Raw genomic sequence first — 21,241 nt, 5'->3', positions numbered from 1 at the left:
GAGAGAATAAATGTCTTGCACAGGTTCACGCAGGAGGCCTGTGATCATTCAGGCAAGTAAACCAAGGTTCTTCAAGGCCCAGGTTAGTGTCCTATCCATTAACCTCCCCTTTCATACTTCCTGTATTGTAAAATAAACTGAAGTGTGACAGGTAAATATAAATGTCAAATGTTTCTAGTTACGTCTACAGCTCTTTTAGTTTAGTTTTTTTATTTCACACTTCAAATTAATGCATAAATACTGATGTTTAATCTTTAATAAAGTCACCGGTTTGCTATCTGATGGCTGTCCAGTGGCCTAATGAGTCTGCAGTCCAAAACTGGCCATAAAATCTTAACACGGCCACACCGTATTCTTTAAAGATTTGAGTAATGGGAGAAAAAGTAGAAGTCTTAGAATGTTTTATAGAGGGGATGGGGATACTAGCGGTTGTGCTAGTGGATCATGGGATGCTGGCTGGGCGTTAATGCTGGGTTGGAGGGTTGGCACGCAGAGCTGCTGCCTAACGGGTGAAGAGTTTGGTGCTGGATTATGCTTTTCTGTCCCCAGATTGCTACCATTCACACATCACACAGCTCAGCTCTGGGGTAACAGTACTTCAAGAGACTGTGAAGGAGGGTTCACAGCCATTAGAAGCATGGCTTCCCCTTGCTTCAGTATCAGTTACTATTTGAGAGAGGGGAGAAAGGGGCTGAGGGAGCATTTTTGTGTCAGTTTAAGAATGAGGAAGCAGAACAGGAGCAAGGTGGGAGCAAGGGCAGGGAAAAAATGGAGTGAGTTGCCTATGCATAATGTCAAGTGTTTCATCTGCCTCTTTACTTAGTAACATATCAAATCTTCAGCTAGTGTAGATATGGCCCAATGTCTCTAACTGAAATATCAGTTTAAAACTGGGGAGTTACAGGGTTTTCTATTACAGAGACTTCAGCCAGGGGCAGAAGAAGCCAAAGCGGGGACTGCTGCACTGGCAGGAGGGTAGGACAGCCACAGTGATTCATCCCCCCAGTACTGCCCTGGATCCAGAGCTGGGCAGGGGAGACTCACCCACTCTAGGCATGCTAGGACCCTGGTGGTGTCTCCCCATCCGTCCCACCCAGACGTGGGCTTCAGGAAAAAGGTGCAAAGAGGAGCCAGTCAGAGACTCCAGCTGATAGGGGCAGAAGCAGGGACATTTTGGTCTTTTGGAGAACTTCATCATTTTTACTGGACTTTCTCTGCCTGTGGTAATTGGCTCTTTGCTCCAGTCCTCCCACAACTCTCCCTGCACTGTCTCTTCACCTCAACTTCACTCCTCAGCCTCTTTCCCTTTGGTGTCCTCTCTCCCTTCCTTTAGCTAATCCCCTCATAACTACCTGCCCCTCAAAATATGTGAAACTCACATGCTGTTTGTTACCATTACATTGTTCACTTCTCTTTGTGTTCTAATGCTTCCCCCCCACCCGGTGTCTGTCCTGTCTGTTTAGACTGTAAACTCTGCCGAGCAGGGACTATCTTTTTGTTCTGTTTGTACAGCACCTAGCACAATGGGATCCTAGGTCCATGACTTGGATTCCTAGGCACTATGGTAATAAAAATAATAAATAATATTTCCCCATGTTTCCTGATAGGTAAATCACTTTCCCCAACTTTCCTACCTTCAATTTTAATTAACTAAAAACATACCATATGTGAATAGCATCTGTCGTGGACTCCATAGTGTTAAGAACACAAGTCTAATGAGGCATCTCTAGGTGATGGAGGCCCGATAGTCTTCACATAGTTGAAGGTGCAGCTATAAGCCTGATTTTGACCCACATGTTTACCTTTGATATCCATCTGAAAGTTTAGCTTAGGTTAGAATTTTTATAGAAAATTTGGGGAAAATTGGGCACGGTAATTGTGAGATATGACCACTCAAAAACCAGAGTGGTTTTCATCTCTCAGACATGTTCTTACATTTTTGACTCATCATAACTCCAAAATGTTTGGACTTCAAAACTCTGAATTTGTTTTTTGTTCTTCTGCTCCTAGGCAGCATTAGTAACTTTTTTTTGATTGGAGGCTGTTTAGAGGGCTTTATTTAGTTATTAAAAAGTAGTTTTTATTCCCAGTCTCCATACTTAAAGGATGTACCCATAATGCTGATTTGCTGTTTTGCTTTAACAGAAATAGAGACCAATAACTTGATATACAACTTATTTTAGTAACAGTTTTATTCTTTGATTGTCAGTAGAAATTAATTACAGATAGATTTTTTTAAATACAATTTACATAGTTTGAACAAAATAAACCATACAGATAAATGGGAGGAAAGCATTTGTCTTTCATACGGAAGAATAGTGGAATCAGATAGAAACAGTGCTGTTGTCTACAATTTGATGGAAACTCAGTAAAAATTCTTACGTAGATTGTATGATGTTCTTTCCCAGATTATGTGCCATCAAATTACTGCCTTATAAACAGAATTGGGGAAATTGCACAGAGAAGAGAAATGAGTAAACGTAATTTGATTCTATCTCAAAATACAGACAAATTAGTAGAAAATAATAACTGTTTAAAATAACACTGCAGTGACAAGTATTGTCCCCCTCCCTCCATACATAGAGAGAATGATCTAAGAAGTAGTAAATGTTAAAATACAAAGGTTTATAAGAATGATGTTCCTGTCAGGTAAATATAGTAAGCGCTGGAAATCAGGTTCTGATTTCTTAGTGACTTATTAAGCAGTGCATTAAGTGATGGAACCTGGATTTAATCATTTCAGAACAAACTGAACAACTTTAATGCTGCATGGTATCCGTTCTTACATTACAAAACAGAATATCTTCAAGCCCTGAGAAACAGAAGGGGAGAGAAGTAGACAAATAGAAAATTTAAAGTAAAGTTAGACTAAATGTATCTATTTCCTTGAACTGTGGATGTTTGGAATGCTTTTCTATTGGTGGCATAGGGTGTAAAAAGTTCTTTTGAATGAAAGTAGATCTCAATTCTTAAATGTACATAGAAATTCTGATATTGAACATTTGATTTTTAAGGGTTTTTTATTTTTGTTCTTAGTTTTTGTTTTTAGTTCTAACCATTACATACAGCAGATATGTAAAAAGGAGTAGAGGAAAATAGATCTCTAAAAACACGTGTATGATTATGATAACTAATAATGTTTTATTAACAGCATGTTTTGTATGTGATAATTGATAAGACTACAATACAAAGCTACATTTAAAAAACCAGTTTTTGCATAGCCCTTAAAATGTCACAACTTTGCCATTGCAATTAGTTAACATTGCTGTACCATTTTTTAAATTACTATGTACTAAATAGAGGAAGTATTCAGGTAATAATGCAAATATGATTGCAAAAAGGAGTTAATTCCGTTAAGGCAACTGAAAGGTGTTTAAGAATGAGAACTCACATAAATAATCCTGTGAACTTTAGAAAAACTACATTGCCCAGTGTAAATAGCCACAGTGTAGGGAAGGAGCACAAAGGAGGTACCTGGGGGAAATGACTGTCAAGGGGATAGGAGACGGAGTCATCTTGGGCGACAGTTTGAGTTGGAAAGAAGAAGCTGTGTGAGAAGATGAGTGTGGTCTATGGAGTAACAAGTCCATTCCTACTCAGCTAGCAGCCTCCATATAGGGACTCCTATTATGGAGGAATTTGTAATCATTTGAAAAGACCTAAGGAAATTCTCAAAGCTCTTTAAAATGAAGTTAAGATTGCAGATATGCATCACTAACTTAACAGAGGTGGGAAGCTTTACAACAACACTGTAGATTTTAAAAAGTGCTTTGTAGAAATTAATATATTAAAAATAAATAACAACTGGAAAGTATGGAAGTGGACACAGAGGGGCTCTCGAATAGCCTTAACTCTGGCCCAGGTTACTACCCTGAAATCAGAAGTCACTCTTATCAGTAAACTTCATAATTCCTCAACACTACCATCCCAGTGTAGCAATGTACACTCTGTGACATTATATAGGTTCCACAGTTTTGCCTAACAGAATTCACTATTAGTAAAACTATTGAATTATATGATTATGTCTGGTGGCTCTCTGCAACTTATTACAAACAGGATAAACTAGGTAGCCACTTTTCAAAGTTAAATTACTTAATAGTTTAAATAGTTGTTTGCTATGCTTACTGCTTAATGTTTTTCTGGCCTTTTGATATACATTAATCACAACAGATAGCCAATCATCTGAAACAAACAGGAAATACTATTTATTAGATAACTTTTTAAAAATTAAGCAATATTTGTTGTGAGGAAAAATGTATTTCAACTGACTTAGCTTCATGCTGTGTTTCAGCCCTATGTGAACAAAAACAGCTGTGTTGGAAACCCATATTAAAAATTGGTTTAGAATGGAAATGGCAACTCGCCCTAAAGGATAGGAGTGCTGTGGATGCATCACTAAAAGAAAAGGTCCAAAAGTTTCCAGGTGCACGTCAGCTGCTTGCCAGTTTAGTGGAAGAAATCTGCCTTTCAGTTCTTGTAGGACAAGATTTGCTCGAGTGCTTTCCCTACTGTTAAAGCTTGCCCTTTGTGTATAATATGGATGATTTAGAAGAAGCTGTGTCAGCACTGATTTATACATTGACAGCTAAGGATAATAAGATATGGGCAAACATACAGCTTACCCTTTTACAGATTAACCTGCAGACTGCATTAGGCAAATTTGATGGCATTAAAAGATTTTGCCAATTTGTCTGGAAACAATTTCTCTTTTGTGTTGTGTCAAGGGTAACATTTCATGCCATTGTACTAATTTAAATGGCTTTGATAAATTGTTTAAGAGGTTAGAGAATAGTACTGTAGATATATTTCACCTCTTTAAAATAAAAAAGGCTATTAACATAATTGTAAAATGAAATTAATTAATTAATTAAATTAAAATCAAAAGAGTTCTTAGGAATGTAGGTTTAAAAAAACCACATTGCAGCACAAATATTGCACCAACATGATTAAACAACGTGTTCAGGAAATTATATTTTGGTTTTAGTTTCTAGCAAACAGAAATATTGTTCCAGTATAGATATAATATAATATAGTGTTTCTGTTTACTAGAAACTAAAACCAAAAATAAATATGAAACTTCAGAGGCATTGTAAAAGTTGCTATATTAAATGAATAGAGATGTAATGATTTCTTAACTAAGGGTTATCACAGATTCAGGAGAATATCTGAAAGTGCTTTAATAAAAGCCTTAGCAGCTCTGATAGCTGGTATGTAATGAGAAACACAAAGGGCAAAGTTCATTTGTATTATGCTCATATTCTTAGTATTGTTCACTGACTTTTATTCATGTATACATCTGATTCTTGCAACTTACCTTGCTAGCAGAGAGACCATCTTCTGACAGTTTTAAGTGAGGCTATATCTTGTTTGCTTTACTGGATTAATAATGTCACAAAGCATCTAATCACTAGATTTAAACAGCAGCTCCTGAGGCAATACTTACTTGGGCGAAAGCTTGTTAGCTGTGTAGAAATGTGGATTTCATATCTGAGTGGTTGTTAATTTCAGCAAAGTGTGTATTTTTCTTTTCTTAGAAGAGCCATGTAGTATGTACTGTATTAATGTTCTGAGTTGAAAAAAGTAACAATATCCTGAGAGACACCACTGTAAATTTTTCATAACTTAATATTTAAAGATTAATAATGTATGGGATGGCATTGCTGAGTTTTTCCAGAATTCAAGTGTTCCTTTATTACATCCTATCTGCATATAATTACAAAGAACACAAACGATGCAAAAATCATACCCTGAAGGTTATTGCAGAACAAGTGCTAGATATTTTTGGAGCAGAATTAAAGAATATAACTAAGCCAATATGTATGCCTAGGACAAAGTTGTTTCTTCATTTAGAAGAATTCTAGAAGGAAACTGCCCTTTTAAAAAATCCTAAAAGTGGTTTCTCTTGCTCTTTCTTGCCAAGGATAGTAAAATTAACATGCAGCTGGGCTTCTCTGATAAATGGATTCTGTTAGGTCACTGAGGGGATGCATGTGACATTAAGTGATTTACAGTCCTTTACCTTAATGAAATTGTTTCAGCGAGATGACGCTGAGAGCTTTTAATGGATAGCTTTTCTTGATGTAATGAAATTGCATTCCTTTGGCATTTAATATAAGGTGCAGTTATTATTTACTGGAGCTTTCCCAGAGCTGCTGTTTTGCACAGACAGTTAGAACAAAAAGAGATTTCAGGGGCAGCATCAAGGCCAGAATGGCGTGTGACATTCTTAAGCAGATGAGTGTATTTGTGAGAGCGTTTCAGTTACTATGGCCTAGCTACTCAGATCCTTTAGGAGGCTTTCTTACACAGCGTTCATCTCTTTTACATATACCCTCCTAATCTGTTTAACAGGCAACTGGATTACAACCAGATCAGTTGTATTGAAGATGGGGCATTTAGGGCTCTACGCGACCTGGAAGTGCTGTAAGTACTGCTTGTATCTCTTACTTTTAACGGGAGCTCAGTATCTAGGGAGTACTAATGTAAAACCTTATCTGCTAGCTGCAGCTTTGGTGACAAAAAGGTCTAGGGAAAAGAGGTTTTAAAATAATCCACTGTGATGTGTTGTAAAATGGTATATATAGAAAGACATAGATATTATTTTGCCCACCTGGAAAAACATTTCACAAAATAATCAGATGGCATGTATTGTAAGAAAGAGACACTTCATTAAAAAAAAAAGTGCTAATTAATTTTTGTAAAAATATTCTTCTTTGTTGAAGTGCGATACATTTTTAATATTGATTTTGCAATGTAATCTGATATAAATAACATATCTATCTGTCTGTCTATATATGTAAAAATGATGAATACATTGAATACATTTGTGATGCTAACTGTTTTCATGAAGCTACTTTTTCAGTAAACAGAACTATGATATGTGATGATATGTAGCCTGTCCATCCATATTAAATACTTCACAGCAGATTTTTTTATATACACAAGATATTTATGGCATTGGTTGAAGGATTGGGTGGCGGCATGTTGCCTTGCTTACTTTTTTCTCATTGGTGTTTAAATTGCTGTCAAATGAGGTTAAAGGTAGCAAAATAATCTACAATGACTCTTGACCTGAAAATAGTAACTATAATGAGCAAGAAGTCTTAATTCCCAAAGAATTTGAGGCACTATGTACATTCTTTAAATATTTCCTCTGTCAATCAGTGTCACATTCATTGGTCAGTTTTATGCATTTAAAGAAAGCAGGATACTTTGTTCTCTATCGGTAATAATGCTTCTCTGAAAGTTGTTTTAAATTACCCTTGCTCCAAACGAATTGGAAAAACAAAGCTAAATTAAATTAGTGGGAGGAAGGAGTGTTAAGTCTTAACTTAATTTTTGTTAGCAATTATGAAAAATCAAGAAGCATTTCTGAGAACACACATTCCATTTTTATAAATGGAATCCAAAGAATAAAATGTGAACACCTTAGAAAAAAGGTGGCAGTTACACAACAGCTATTGAGCTAATCAATTATTACTATGAGTGGACAGCTATGACAATTTGGTTTTAATTTCTAACATTTTTATCACATTTCTTTGTTTTAGTCATTAGAATCAAGTAAGCAGATAACCCAAATGTTGCTTTGTCTTTTTTAAAATGTTAAAATACACTGCTTATTTGATATTAAGAGACACGAATTGTAAAGTGTATAAAATAGTCCATCAGCATGCCTGATGTTCTATGTGATTTTTAGCTACACTTTTCAAGGAACTCACCTGTATCACAGGGTAACTTACGTTTTCACAGTGCTGGTTATTAGGGCATTATCATGTTACCTAATTTTAAATATATAGTCTTCTTTACAGGTGCATTTTATATATGTCCAAAATAAATGAATTTTGAATGTGTATTTTAATTCAATCAAATGTTATTTGTGCTGCTTTACTGCCATTATTTTTACTGCTCAAATATGGTAAAAATTCCCATTGACTTCAATGGGCACAGAATCAAACCTGTACAAATTAATAGTATTGCACCACAAAGACAGGTAATCATGCAGAATTTTGTGCCTGTACATACATATGTTATTACCATTAGTTAAGTATGTAAATAAATCAGAATCTGGAATTAACCATTTGATTTGACAAACGAGAAGAACCTAAATTAGAAACAAGATTGAGACAAATATGTTGAATGGAACAGTAGATTGCACCTTCACAGCAGCCATATTGTCTAATAAATAAATAAAAGGGGGGGGGAGAAGATATTCAGGTCTGTCAGTAGCTGAATGTACATTGAATAATTAGCAAGGCTAAATAAATTGGTTTTGCATTTGATTGGAATTATTCTGTCTGTATGAATATAAATGCGTATCGTCTGTCAAAATATAAGTGTATAATAGAGCTTTTTTTATGTTCTTGAATATTCTATCTGTACCCTGATTCAATGATGGTTTAAAGTGTTTGCTAATATGACAGGTATTGTACAGTTCTGAAAAAAAAATAACTTTCCATCATTGAAATACTTTGGTAACACTGCAGAGGCTAAGAGGTTATTAGCATTAAAGGGATGCAGTCAACAATAAATCTAGACAACTTAAAAGAAGAGTTAAAAATAGTTTCAGGTACTACTACTGGCAGTGACTGCCCCAGAAAATTTCTGTGTCTTTCAGTCAAATGTTCCTATTTTTAAAAATGTTTTTCTGTCCACTGTGGCTGTGGGACTGAAGCAAATGAGTGAAACTGACTGCAGGGAAACACTGTTGTCAAGTTCAAAAAGTAAACAAATTGCAAAAATAGAAATGTTATCTTTTCTTTAATCTCTTTCAGTCATCAGAATATTAGGAGTTACATTTAATAGTGGGTGAAAATATTTCAGGTAGAAGTATGATTTTATTTTTTAAGTTGGCAGCGTCCCTTTAATGAAAGCCACAGTTTTGCGTTTTTAGATGGAATTGTTTATGGTCTAATCCATTAAGTTAATACTAGCTACTGTTTTCCTGTACTCCAGCAAATAAATCCATAGAATAAAACTGGTACAACATAAGAGGAAAACAAGAACAATCGAATAAAGAAATAATTAGCCGAATAAACCAAACACCAAAAATATGATATTGATCATTAAAAGTGTTTATAAAAACTGTCCTATTTAAGTAGTACAAGAACTATATAAATGCCCACTGGTTTCTGTTCTCTTTTTTTAAAAGGTGTATCTTGGAAGTCGCCCATTAATAAGTCATGCAGGGAGAGTCATAGGAACTGTATTTTTTTTATTTGGACATTGTGACAGAGTGTCATGTAAAGACTTACCAGTGATCATATCACCATTGTTAACCCTTTTCTGGCAGACTCACTTTTGCATTAGACCTATGCAAAATATCACTTTTTTCAAGTAGGGCACATGTTGTCATCTTTTCTTTTCTTTTTTTTTCTTTCTTCCTGATTTTTCTCCTCTTTAGTTTCTGTACCCCTCAGGGCATACAGGGGAGTTACTTTGTGTGTGGGTGAAGAGAACATTTAAGAAACAGGAGTCAGTAAGCACACAGAGAAAAATTTGCAGACAATTGCACCGGAAATTAACCACACAGCTACCATTAAAGCTAATTGGAGGCGCTCAACCTGATTCCATCGTTGTGCTGGCAATTTACCCTTATGTTTTTTCAGAAGTACTTTGTACTTTTAATACAAAAGTCTTGAGAAACCAGCACAAACTATGCAAATGATGTTTCATGTTTTTAGAAAATACAACTTTTTCAAGTTCAAGTTAGAAAACGCTTGCTTTTTTTTCAAAAAAGAGCGGAGATTTAGCCAGTGCAATTCTTAAACCATTAGAGTTGATTAGTTAAAGCCCCAAATAACATTTTGAAAATATATTCCATGCTGTTCAAATGAATAAGCTATAAGACAAAAGTATGAGACTATGAAGTGCAAACTTTTTAAATCACGCTGATCTCTTCCTTGTTCTCGAATCAAGCTTGTCTTCCTTTTATATCAAACCAAAGATAATAGTTAAATGCAAGATATTTCATAAAGTTTCAAACATTATTACTTGTTATCTTTATAGTTAATGTATGCCGTCTATGACAATTAATTGCTAATATCTATTTATCTGGATTTATACACTGCCTATGCCAAGTTCTAGGCATACTGCACAACATATATAGAAAAATTCTGGTAAAATATTAAGGCTCCCAACAGGTCCATACATTTTACAGAATAAGCCTCCTGAAATCATTATGCAACTCTCCATGGCAGCTACCAGCCCCATCCTCCTCAGAGCCTCAATAACCCCAAGAGTCATAATTTCCAGGAAAAATGTGGGTCAGATGGAGCTTACAGCATGTCTTCAAAGTAATCAAATCTGGGCCCCGAAGAACCAGAGAGTGAAGTGAATTCCACAGTCAAGGATCCCTCTCTGAGAATGTCCTGTCACCAGCTCCCTTCTACTTTATACCAGATGACATTCCCACCTTTAATGTCTCAAATGATCTCAACATTTGTGGTGACTGACAGGGAGACGATCTCTCAGGTAGCTGGGGTTCAAATCGCTTAGGACATAAAGGTCATACCAACACTTCATCTGGAAATCAATTGGCAGCCAAAGCGGCAGATCACAGGTGTAAAACACTCTTTTCCTGAAATCCTGCTTTAAAAAAACAGGCTCCTGCATTCTGCAATAGCTGCATTTTCTGCAAATCATAGTAAATTTGTATTTCAAGTAATAGTATCTTATTTTATTCAGAAATTTTTGAACGATATCTGGAATCCTGATTGCTACTGCATGCTAAATTGAATCGTTTTGTATTTTGCAGCACTCTCAACAATAACAACATCACTCGACTATCAGTGGCAAGTTTCAACCACATGCCCAAACTCAGAACCTTGTAAGTAGTCCCGATAAAACCAGTGGTCTTTTGTGTTAATCTTAGTGTGTTCACCACTTAATCAGGTCTATACAAGTTTTCCTAGTGTTTCTGAGAAGGCATCTAGATGGTTTTGGGGCGGGAAAGGGAAAAGTGCAACTCAAAGTTCTCTAGGTTGAGATCCACTCCACCAGCATAATGGCGCTATATGAGTGAAATACAGATGGATCGTGGTGGTGAAATTAACAAACCCCCAAACCCAATGCCAATAAGTGAGACCCATGAACTAGAGACCCTCATGTCAGGTGTGCAGGGTGTTGGGGCCACTGAATCCACAGAAATGCAGCTCCCATGGCAATTTCCCTGTCCTGCCCCCATTGCAGCAATACCCTCCACCACATATGAGTTTCACCATCTAAAGAAGAAGGTGAAGTGTAAGCAAGCTACTCCGCACATTATAACTATATCTAAAAAGGGGTGATTTTGAAAACAGAAAAAACTGTTTTACTTTGAGCTATTCAATAGGTCACATTTCATTTAAGAATACGGAAGAATCTTTGATTGGCTGTCAGATGTGATAAATGGGAAATCTTTATGCTTTTATGACTGTACTGCTTGCAGATCTAATTAAACTAAACTGGCTCTCCAACATTCTTTGTAACAAAAAATTATAGCATCAACTGGTAGTGCTGTTATAATTAAGGTTGTGTCAGCATCTACATTAAGGCCCCCATTTTTAGCGGTGATGACTGAAACATAAAAGTATGCTTCAGGCTACTAAAATGAAATAAAGAAACCGTACATGCAAGTTCTAGCCTTTTTAAAAGTTTATGCAAAAACTAAGGATGGCTTTTTCTAAACATGCAATTGTTTTAAAATAATAATATATTCTAGTGCCTAATCCTGAGCTCCTTCTTCTGAAATGAAAGATGGGAGACATTGAAACTAAATGGGAGACTTGCTTGAAAAAACCCGCTCAATATAGGTCCATGGATAATACTGCTATAACCCAAAATGACCTTGACCAACAGTTTATCCAGATTTCATTTCTTTTTATTTTTCTTTTTTTTTTTCTGTGGAGGCCATTTTGGGTTACACACTTATTGTGAAATCAGTGGGAGTAGTCCCCTGCGTAAAGTATAATCACAAATATTTTTTCAAGATCAGGTCCTAGGCTCTAGTGCATTGGTTCTTAAACTCTGTGGTCTATGGAGTGCCAGTTGTCTGTGTTGTATTTGTAATGGATTCTGACCGTTCACCTGAATGCCTTAGTGTCTATTGGTTTAATAAATACCTCTCCCTATATATTTACTTAAACCATATTTTAGCTCCTTAAGTACAAGTGGCATTTAGGCAATAGATAGACTATAATGAGTGATTTTAGTCTTTTTCCAAACTTTCATACAGGTTTTTCTGGGATGTATGTTCTTTCTAAAATTTATTTTAGAAACAAAAGAAAGTTAACACAGAATGCCCTACATTATAGCTGTAACGTTTAGCTGTAACAATAAATAGCCAGAGGACAATTCAAAAGAGAGATTTGTCACTCTAATCCCACTTACACTGATAATACACACGTGTAACTGCATTGCAGTCAATGGAGTTACTGTCGTTTGGCACTGGTGTGAGTGAGTGGAGAATCAGACACTATCCTTACCCAGTGGTGGCCACATACTGCATGCATCATATCGTGTGCTGTATCTCTCTGCTATAATACCCGCATGATAGGATTAGTTAAGGACAATATGTCAATTTTAACTTTAATTTTTAGTCCTCTGTAAATGGAATAAAATCAATTAAATCATCTTACTTTTGCTGGTTGGTTCCACCACCTTAATGTTACTTAAATGTAGTTTTTAGTTAGTTAATTAGCTTTCTAAACTGAGTTCTCATTTTTTAATATCCATTACAATTATTTGCTTAGAACTGAGCACATTAGCTAAAAAGGACTAAAATGACATTACTCTGTTATGGGTGACTCTGGGAATAAGGTTTTGATTTATAGGCTTGAATGTCCTTTTCTTTAGTTTGAGAAAACATAAAACCCAGGCTGAAGTAATTTACCTAATTTAGTGAATACGTTTGTCTGATATTTTATCAATGGCAAAGTGCTTTTTGGCACTTGGCAAGGAGCCATGATCTTGTGTAGGTCCCTGCCAACAGAGAGGCGACTTATTTAATTCCTTCACTCACTGCCATTTGGTCTTTTAATTTAGGCATTGCTTTGAATATAGGTCCCTAGGAGCCAAAAGCAGCTAATCCCCTTTTCTGTGATTAAACAAAAAGAGAAAATCAGGAAGGGAATTGAAAGAAGGTGTTTTATATTGCATTATTATTCTGTCTTGTTCAGCAGCAAAATGAATAAGACCTGCTAAAAGAAACTGCTTGCAAAATTCTATAGAGACTAATAATGGCCAGACTTACTTATATCTCTAATTGGAAGCCAAATCTTTTCTTAACTTTTTTTGCTGTCAGTATATTAATGTGATAAACCAATTTACTTTAGGCTTTTTTGTTTTATTATCCTTTTGTATAGAGCTAAGCTAAAGAATTCAAGGGCTGTTTTCAAACTTGTGTATTTGCTTTTCTTGTTAGGGGAGAGGGAAGAAACTGTAGATATTCAATTTTGTGATAGCAAACCTAGTTTCTTATTAAACTAATTAGACCAACCTAAAAAGGCTTTTTGCTACTTAAATGTTAATAAATAAACCTATATGAGTCTCCAGCTTCAAATGACAAATTTTAAAAAAATCAATTCCTTATTAAGGACTTTTTATTAGTAAATCTTCCAGATCTGTAAAACTTGGTCACTGAGGTTTTTTGGTAATTTAAACATATTGACTTGTTTCCCCTCATTCAGTCGACTTCACTCCAACAACCTCTACTGTGATTGCCACCTGGCCTGGCTGTCTGATTGGCTACGTCAGCGACCTCGAGTTGGCCTGTACACACAGTGTATGGGCCCATCCCACCTGAGGGGACACAATGTAGCAGAAGTCCAAAAACGAGAATTTGTCTGCAGTGGTAAGGGAAACGAATTCTATAACAGAGCCCTGATTTAATGGATGTTTTAACCTCAGTTTAACAGAGATTGTAATGATATGCATTATGCGATGCTTCTAGCTCTACAACTTTCTGATCATCTGAGTCTAAACATGTTTGAAAACCTGTTCAGTTATTTTGGAGATATACATGGCTCTAAAGTGGGTAATTGTGTTCCTATTTACTTTATGGTGGGTGATTGTGAAAATTAAATCTAAACATACCATTTGAAACTGTAAGGAAGTTTTCCATATGGAATGACTCTCTTTCTATTCTTCTAAATTTACAGGCATTTTGTTCCCTATTTCACAGTTTTTGTTATCTCCACACTCCCCAGAGGACTTCTTTTGGAATGCCATTTTTATGCTTTAGCAACTTTGATTGTTTTTTGAAGTGAAATAATGACTAACAGTTCAGTACTAACCACTTTTCTCTATTCATTTCCCCCCCTGTATTCATAGATGAGGAGGAAGGCAAGTTCGTGTTTCTATTTTTTAATAGTTTTAGATGTGAATTGAAAAAATCTGTAAACTTCAGTTAATGTTTCTGGTTCCCTAAAGTCTAAAGAACAATAGCATATGTGCAACTGTTTCTTCAGTATTTAGACCCTGATCTGCGAGTTTTACCATGGAGGCAGATGTTTGTGCCAGCAGAGCCCCACTGATGTCTATAGAGTCTCACGCAGGCACCAGGATCTGCACACAAACAAAGATTGTAGGATTAAGGCTTGCTTAGTGTATTGCTATCTAGAGTATAATGCCTTCTGGCCCCACAGATTCTGCCTTTGGATGCATGTGCAGGGATCCCAGTCGGAACCATGTTCGTACACCTGAGAATTTGACTTTAAGTGAATATCTGTGAACATGCCCATTGTGAATCCCTATTTTGGGGGATTTATAACTCTGCACCTTGGAATACATTTCTTAGCCCTGGATCAATTTTTTTTATTTAATTAAATCACTTTGAATATTGTTTTTACATTGGGAATGTAACATAGCTATATTAGTTTTGACTGCTTGTTTTCTCTCTCGTAACTCCAGAATAATGCGAAAATTTAGATATTGTAAAATGCTAGCTCAGTAGGCAAATCTGTTTTGTTAGTGTAATTTTAAAAATGGATCAGTTAATGTTTGAAATACTGAATATGCAAAGAAATTATCTGTAGCAATTTTAAAATTTACTTCTGTATATTAGCATGATAAAGTTTCTAGGTGAAAGTATGATATTAGAGAATAGAGAAGGTCATGTTAGTCTAAAAGCCATGATTCCAAAATAGCGCATCGAACTATTCTCTGTAGGTTGCAAAATTTTCTCCAGTTTTCAAAAACAAAAACAAAACAGACAGACAAAAACACCAGTTCTTTATCCTCCTGAATTAAAATAGCTACAGTAATTAAATTTACTGATTTGCTAATTATATTGCAATATATACATTTTCAGTAATATGTATAATCTATACTTTATTATCTACTTTCTGAATATTAAATTTAAATGTAGTGAATATAAATGCCAACCTTGATAACATAGGGCAGTGGTTCTCAACCAAGGGTTATACGTACCCTGGGGGCACACAGAGGTCTTCTAGTAGATAAAACAATTCATTTAGCTATGTGTCTAGTAACAGTTTTACAACAGGATACAGAAAAAGCACTAGTGAAGTCAGTACAAACTATAATTTCATACAGACAGTGATTTTTTATACTGCTCTATATACAAATGTAAATACAATATTTATATTCCAATGGATTTATTTTTAATTATATTGTAAAAATGAGTAAGAAAGCAAGACAAATCAGGCTCCTGGAAGGGGTACAGTAGTCTGGAAAGATTGAGAACCACTGACATAGGGCACAAAGAATTTAAAAACTCTGTTTTGAATTACAGCAACATGAGTTAGGATGTGCAGTGATCAGGATTTTGTGGGGTTTCTTTGTTTTTGGCTGCAATAATATAAATGGTCAAATCTTAATCCTATTGAAGCCAATGGCAAAACTCCCCTTGATTTGAATTGGACCATGGGGTTCACCAAAAATGCTTTTGGATTCTGAGTATGGAGTCTCGGGAGAAAAAAAAGATGTAAAAACAAGGAAATAAATTTAATAATAATTAAATTTTTTTAGACCCACAAAAGAAAAAGAAATATGGTTGAAAATCTGGGCTGATCCTGTCTTTAGTGCATTTCATTTGCCCAGGTATTTTTGTGTAACAAGCTGTTTTTTGGAACACATGAATGTTAACCAACGTAAGAAATTTGGAAAGCAGTCTTTAAAGCTGTAAATCTGAATTTTCTTTTTCATGCCCTTCAAGTTAGTTCAATGTGCAGGTACTTTGAATTACGGTAATTAGACTAACTGATTTTGTAGCCATGTTTATTCTAAGAGTTCTACCTATTATTTTGCAGAGAAGTGAGAAATAGGATGGTTCACTGTTGGAATGATCTAGACTTCTTCTATTTGACTGTTTTCTGTAGTTTTAGAAGAAACTATCTGCTTTCTGTTCCAGGTCATCAGTCTTTTATGGCTCCCTCCTGCAGTGTCTTGCATTGTCCTACTGCATGTACCTGTAGTAACAACATTGTCGACTGTCGTGGGAAAGGCCTTACTGAGATCCCAACCAATCTTCCAGAAACCATTACTGAAATGTAGGTAATCTTGCTTTTTTGCCATTAACTTACAGAAATGTAGTGTTCCCTTTGTCTACTTATATTATTTGCTGTTGTAAGTAATGTACTATATAGGAAGAGTGTTTTGGAATATACCAGAAATAGAAATATTTGTTGTGTAGGAAAATATTTGTTATAGCTTTGTATTTTCAATTATAGATTCATTACAGAGATACTAGCAATAGATCTGTTGTTAAGATTGCAATCTGAATGGGCTTAAAACAAGGCATAAATGTTGTTTTTTCCACTCCTAAGTGGCCTTTCAACACAGACAGTACATCACAACCTTAAATTTGCCCATTGGGCGGCAGCCTTCAATCATCCCTTTTAACAAACCACCTATTCCCAATGCAACAAATCACTATACCAAACATCCATAACCAGTTGTGCTGGAATAAGTAACTTGGTAAAGGGGTATCTGCGGAAGAGTGAATTTAGAGGGCAGAGGTAAGGTTGAGGAACATGATCTTTGTTGTAGTCATAGTAGTGATAAAGGGTGTGTCTGTGGGGGAGGATTAGATAGTATGTACTATTAAGGTGGCTTAAGTTTTCGTATGTTATATAAGATGAGTATTTTTGGAATACACTACTCTTTTTAATATCAGAATTTGGTTTGTATAGAATATACATGCTATGTAAATTACAAAACTTATTTCAGTTGGCTGACACAGGACCAAGTGATCTAAAATAGTTTTGTTGTATTGCTCTACTGGCAAGTCAGTAGTGGTTGCCAAAAACTATAACAAGTCATCCAATAACTAAAACAAAGTCAATAGACTCTCTGTGATTTAAAATATTAAAGCCACAGCAAAGGGTTACTCTCATGCTGCAGTACTTTTCCAGTAAGACCCTGTACAGGAAGTGAGCTTTTAAAATGTATTCTACACTGCAAAGAATAATGTACTTTTGATGTTTTCCACACATACCAGTAGAAGAAATATTATTTTTAAGTTCTCCTTCAAGTGACTGCACATGTGCATTCCACCCTTGGTATCTGTGCACCCAGTGCACGGCCATCAGTACGAGTGGAATGGAGATGTGCAACACATCTTGAAGAATAGCAGTTACTGAACAGGTGAGTAACCTTTTTTTCTAAAAAAGAGGAAAATTCATATGAAAAGAATATGCATTATTGTAAACATAGACTTGTTAACAATATGAGTTATTTTCTTTCAAAAGTATTAAAAAGGAAAGGTGAAAGATATAAAAGATAAAGGCATCATTTTCAAATTTTCAGGGATTTTCACAAATAAAGAGTTCTGAACACTCTCAGAACCAAGATACCCACAGATTTGATTAACTGTGCTCTCAGTAAAAAATAACTTTAAAAAAAATGTTTAAGGCAAATAGGTGGAGCAGAAATTCAGGCAATTTACATTGACCTTTATCCAACGTGCCATGCCACTGCAGTAAAAGTAACTGAATTGGCAGCACTCTATGCAAGAAGAATATTTTCCAGCATATTAAAAATCATTGTATTGTAGGGTTGAATAAGCCTCACGTGAGCAATGAATGCCTTCAGCTAATAGCACTGGATATTGGATCTCACTGTTAACATTTTCCATTTTGAACCTCATCTCTGGACAGCCTACATCTATATCCATGAAAATATCTTCAGTAGGTTTTCAAAGGTGTGATTAAAGAAAGCATTTGGTGTAGTTTATATTATATAGGTAAGTAAGCTGGTTTTAACAGCATAGTAGCTGCATAGTGGCGCAGTACAGGCAGTTGAAGAAATAACAGAATTCCTGCCTCAGAGCGTGCATAATCTTGGATCAGTTGAAGCGCAATACAAGAACACACAAAATATTTCAAAGCAGAAGTTTAAGAGCTGTTTTAACTAGAACAGAAATACATCAGCTTAATGTGATTAGAAAGGTGCTTTGGTTAGTGATTGATTGCGACACTAAAAATTAGGATTTTGAGAAGAGTTTTTGAGGTGGAGATAGAGTAGTAGACTTAGCACACAGTATTTGGGAAAGGATTCAAACTGCAGGGGCAACACCACAGAAAGCATGATGGTAAAGGGGGAGCAAGAATAGAGCAGTTGGGGGAACAAGAAGATATATGGGCAGATAAGTAACTAGAGGAGGAGATGCAAAGGGATCTGTAAGTAAAGAATTAACTCAATGGAAGGACCAGAGTAGACAGTAGAGGACTTCATGAGAATGTGGTCAGAAGTGACGTGACAAGAATAGGATCTTTACTGCTTTATTTTGTATAGATTGAAGAAGGGAAGAGTGGAAGTCCAGAGAGGATGAGATATGATCAAATTTCTGGTAACTGAAGGCATGTCTACACTGCATTCTAAGCTCAGGTGCCTGGAAACCAGACTTGTGGACTTTGGGTTTCCGAGCCCATGATTGAGCATACACACTGCATTGTAAACCTGGGTTTACAATTACTGGACCAGAGTCTTACAGCCATGTTAACATGTCCATATTGCATTACAAAGTTTTTCTGACTTAGATCTGCGGATTAACTTTCATCCACACTGAAAAATGGCAGGGCTTGGTCCCAAATCACAGTGGGATTTGGGCTCTGACATGCCCCACCCCCAGCAGGGTCCTGAGTGCTTGCTGACCTGAGTCAGATTGATTTGTGTGTGTGGATGAAAGGGACGCTTGGGCTCAAACTGATTCCAGTTTTAAATATGTTCCTTTTAAAATTTCATTAGCTGTTCTTTTTTTTTTGTGCTGTGAGAGAAGATAAATAGGAATTCACAGTTTACTTACCGTTGATCATTTTGTTTATTGCTATCATGTACATCTCTTATTCTGCTCCTAACATTCCAAGTCTTTTCAATCTCTCGTGATGTGGGAGTCTTTCTGTGCCTTAATCATTTTCATAATTCATCTCTGAACTCCCTCTGTTTCTGCAATATCTTTTTTGAGATGGAGTGACTGTATTCCAGGTGACAGTGAGCCATCAATTTATATAATGGGGATTATAGTTTTCTATAATTTTCCTTATACATCTTAATACTTCATTTGGTTCCATGAGCACCGCTGCACATTCAGTAGAGATTTTCATTGAACTGTCTATAATGATGCCTAGGTCTTTTTCATTAGTTGTTACAATTAATTTAAAACCCAGAAGTGTATATGTGTACATTATATCGTTTTATCCAAATATGTATTACCTTACATTGGTAAACATTGAATTTTATTGCCATTGTACCACCTGTTCACCTACCTTTGTTAGTTCCCTCTCAAGATCCTTACAGTCTTTTCTTATCTTGTCTAACTTTAACTTAAAGCATTTTGTGTTATCTGTACATTTTGCCACCTCACTGTTCATTTTTTTCTAGATTGTTATGGTTGTGACACCTATATTTAGGTTGCTTTATAATGGAAATGTTAACGATTCTTGCAGCTTATTTTAAAGAAGATCTAATGTGTCTATTTATAGCAGGCCCTTGAGATTCATCAGGGAGTTGGCCCTGTGGCCAGGGAAGTGTCATTTCTTCATCCCATTCAGTTTAATTGAATTCTAAATAGTTAAATTTCACCTTTTGCTTTCTTTCATGTGTGTTCCACAGAAAAATAGTGTCAGTGTGCCAAAATAATAATTGAACATGAACATTATAAAACGATTCCCAGGCACTGTAACGGCAATGCCAAGGAGCTGTTGGAGCAGCAGGGGAGAGGAGGAGTTGGCATGGTGATCTTACTATCACTACATACCTCCCCAGCACATGGCCTCAGTATCCCATTCACCCAGACACTGCAAGTACCAAATCTGGCAGGACTTCCTCCAGCTCCCAGGGAAGGGAGAGGGGAAAGAGAAGTGGTTTGGTTCCACCCATAAGTACCCCAGACCCAGTTTTGTGGGCAAGCAGCCTATGCCCATCTCCCATTCTGGGGGCAACACATAAAGCAGGAGGGGGAAGAGAAAGAACTGGCTGGGCTCCATTCCTCCACCCAACCTATAAACCCAGCACATAGTTTTTTGGTATGTCATTGATAATATATTTAACCATGATGCTAGCACATAGTCTTTTAACATACCAGTGCTAACCTTTTCCCATGATGAAATGTGATCTTTTATTCTTATTTTTTCTTAGCCGGTTTCAGAACCATGCCATGACTTTACCCTTTGCCCCATGACTACTTAGTTTTCATAAAAGTCTTTTGTAAGGAACCTGGGCTTTTTGAAAATCTAAATAAATTACATCAAATGGTTCTCTCTTCGCCATTATTTTGTTGTCTCACTCAAAGAAATCCATGAGATTAGATTAGATGATTTTCTTTCACAGAAGTTTTGCTGTTGTTTTTGTCTGTATTTTTCATCATGTTCCTCTAGGTGTTTTTATACTTCTGTTTTTAATTATTGTTGCAACCAATATCCTCCTTACACACTTTTTTGAAATCAGGGAGTTTGTAGGCCAGTAAATCCATGTTTATCAGGGCACATTTGGCAGCTTGGCAGATAAGATAGAAAGTTCAGGCTACAATAGTCTTTGGTGAGTTGAAAAGGCTTGTTTGTGAAGAAATCATCTGACATCTATATTTATGTACTTAGTGTAATCTATATGTTCAGTTTGGTGGCCTGCATTAATATCATACTGAAAGTATTTTATTTATTCTGTAACATGCATAGAGGATAGATGCTGTGAACAATTTAAGGAAACACCTGAAATTCTAGGTCTAGATGAAACTTGTCACACAACATAAAGCCAAGTAGTTCTAAGGAAATTATTCTAATAAGAGCATCCCTGATGTTTTTGACTT

General features: G+C 35.9%; 1 protein-coding gene across 2 annotated transcripts in view; it reads left to right on the top strand.

Annotated features, from left to right (window-relative positions):
* SLIT2 (slit guidance ligand 2) overlaps positions 1–21,241 on the top strand; it is a 370,853-nt gene that overhangs the window by 229,934 nt on the left and 119,678 nt on the right. For both annotated transcript variants that reach the window (XM_067530343.1, XM_067530344.1), the window contains exons 6-9: positions 6,352–6,423; positions 10,754–10,825; positions 13,665–13,828; positions 16,349–16,487. In XM_067530343.1, coding sequence (XP_067386444.1) covers positions 6,352–6,423; positions 10,754–10,825; positions 13,665–13,828; positions 16,349–16,487 — 447 coding nt within the window. The remainder of the gene's footprint in view (positions 1–6,351; positions 6,424–10,753; positions 10,826–13,664; positions 13,829–16,348; positions 16,488–21,241) is intronic.

This window comes from Emydura macquarii, unplaced genomic scaffold, assembly GCF_026122565.2.
Source record: "Emydura macquarii macquarii isolate MOO-44397 ecotype Brisbane River unplaced genomic scaffold, CSIRO-AGI_Emac_v2 contig_3062, whole genome shotgun sequence".
In the NCBI taxonomy this organism is placed as follows: domain Eukaryota; kingdom Metazoa; phylum Chordata; order Testudines; family Chelidae; genus Emydura; species Emydura macquarii.
Note: the sequence above shows the minus strand (reverse complement) of the source record. Positions and strands in the feature narration are given on the sequence as shown.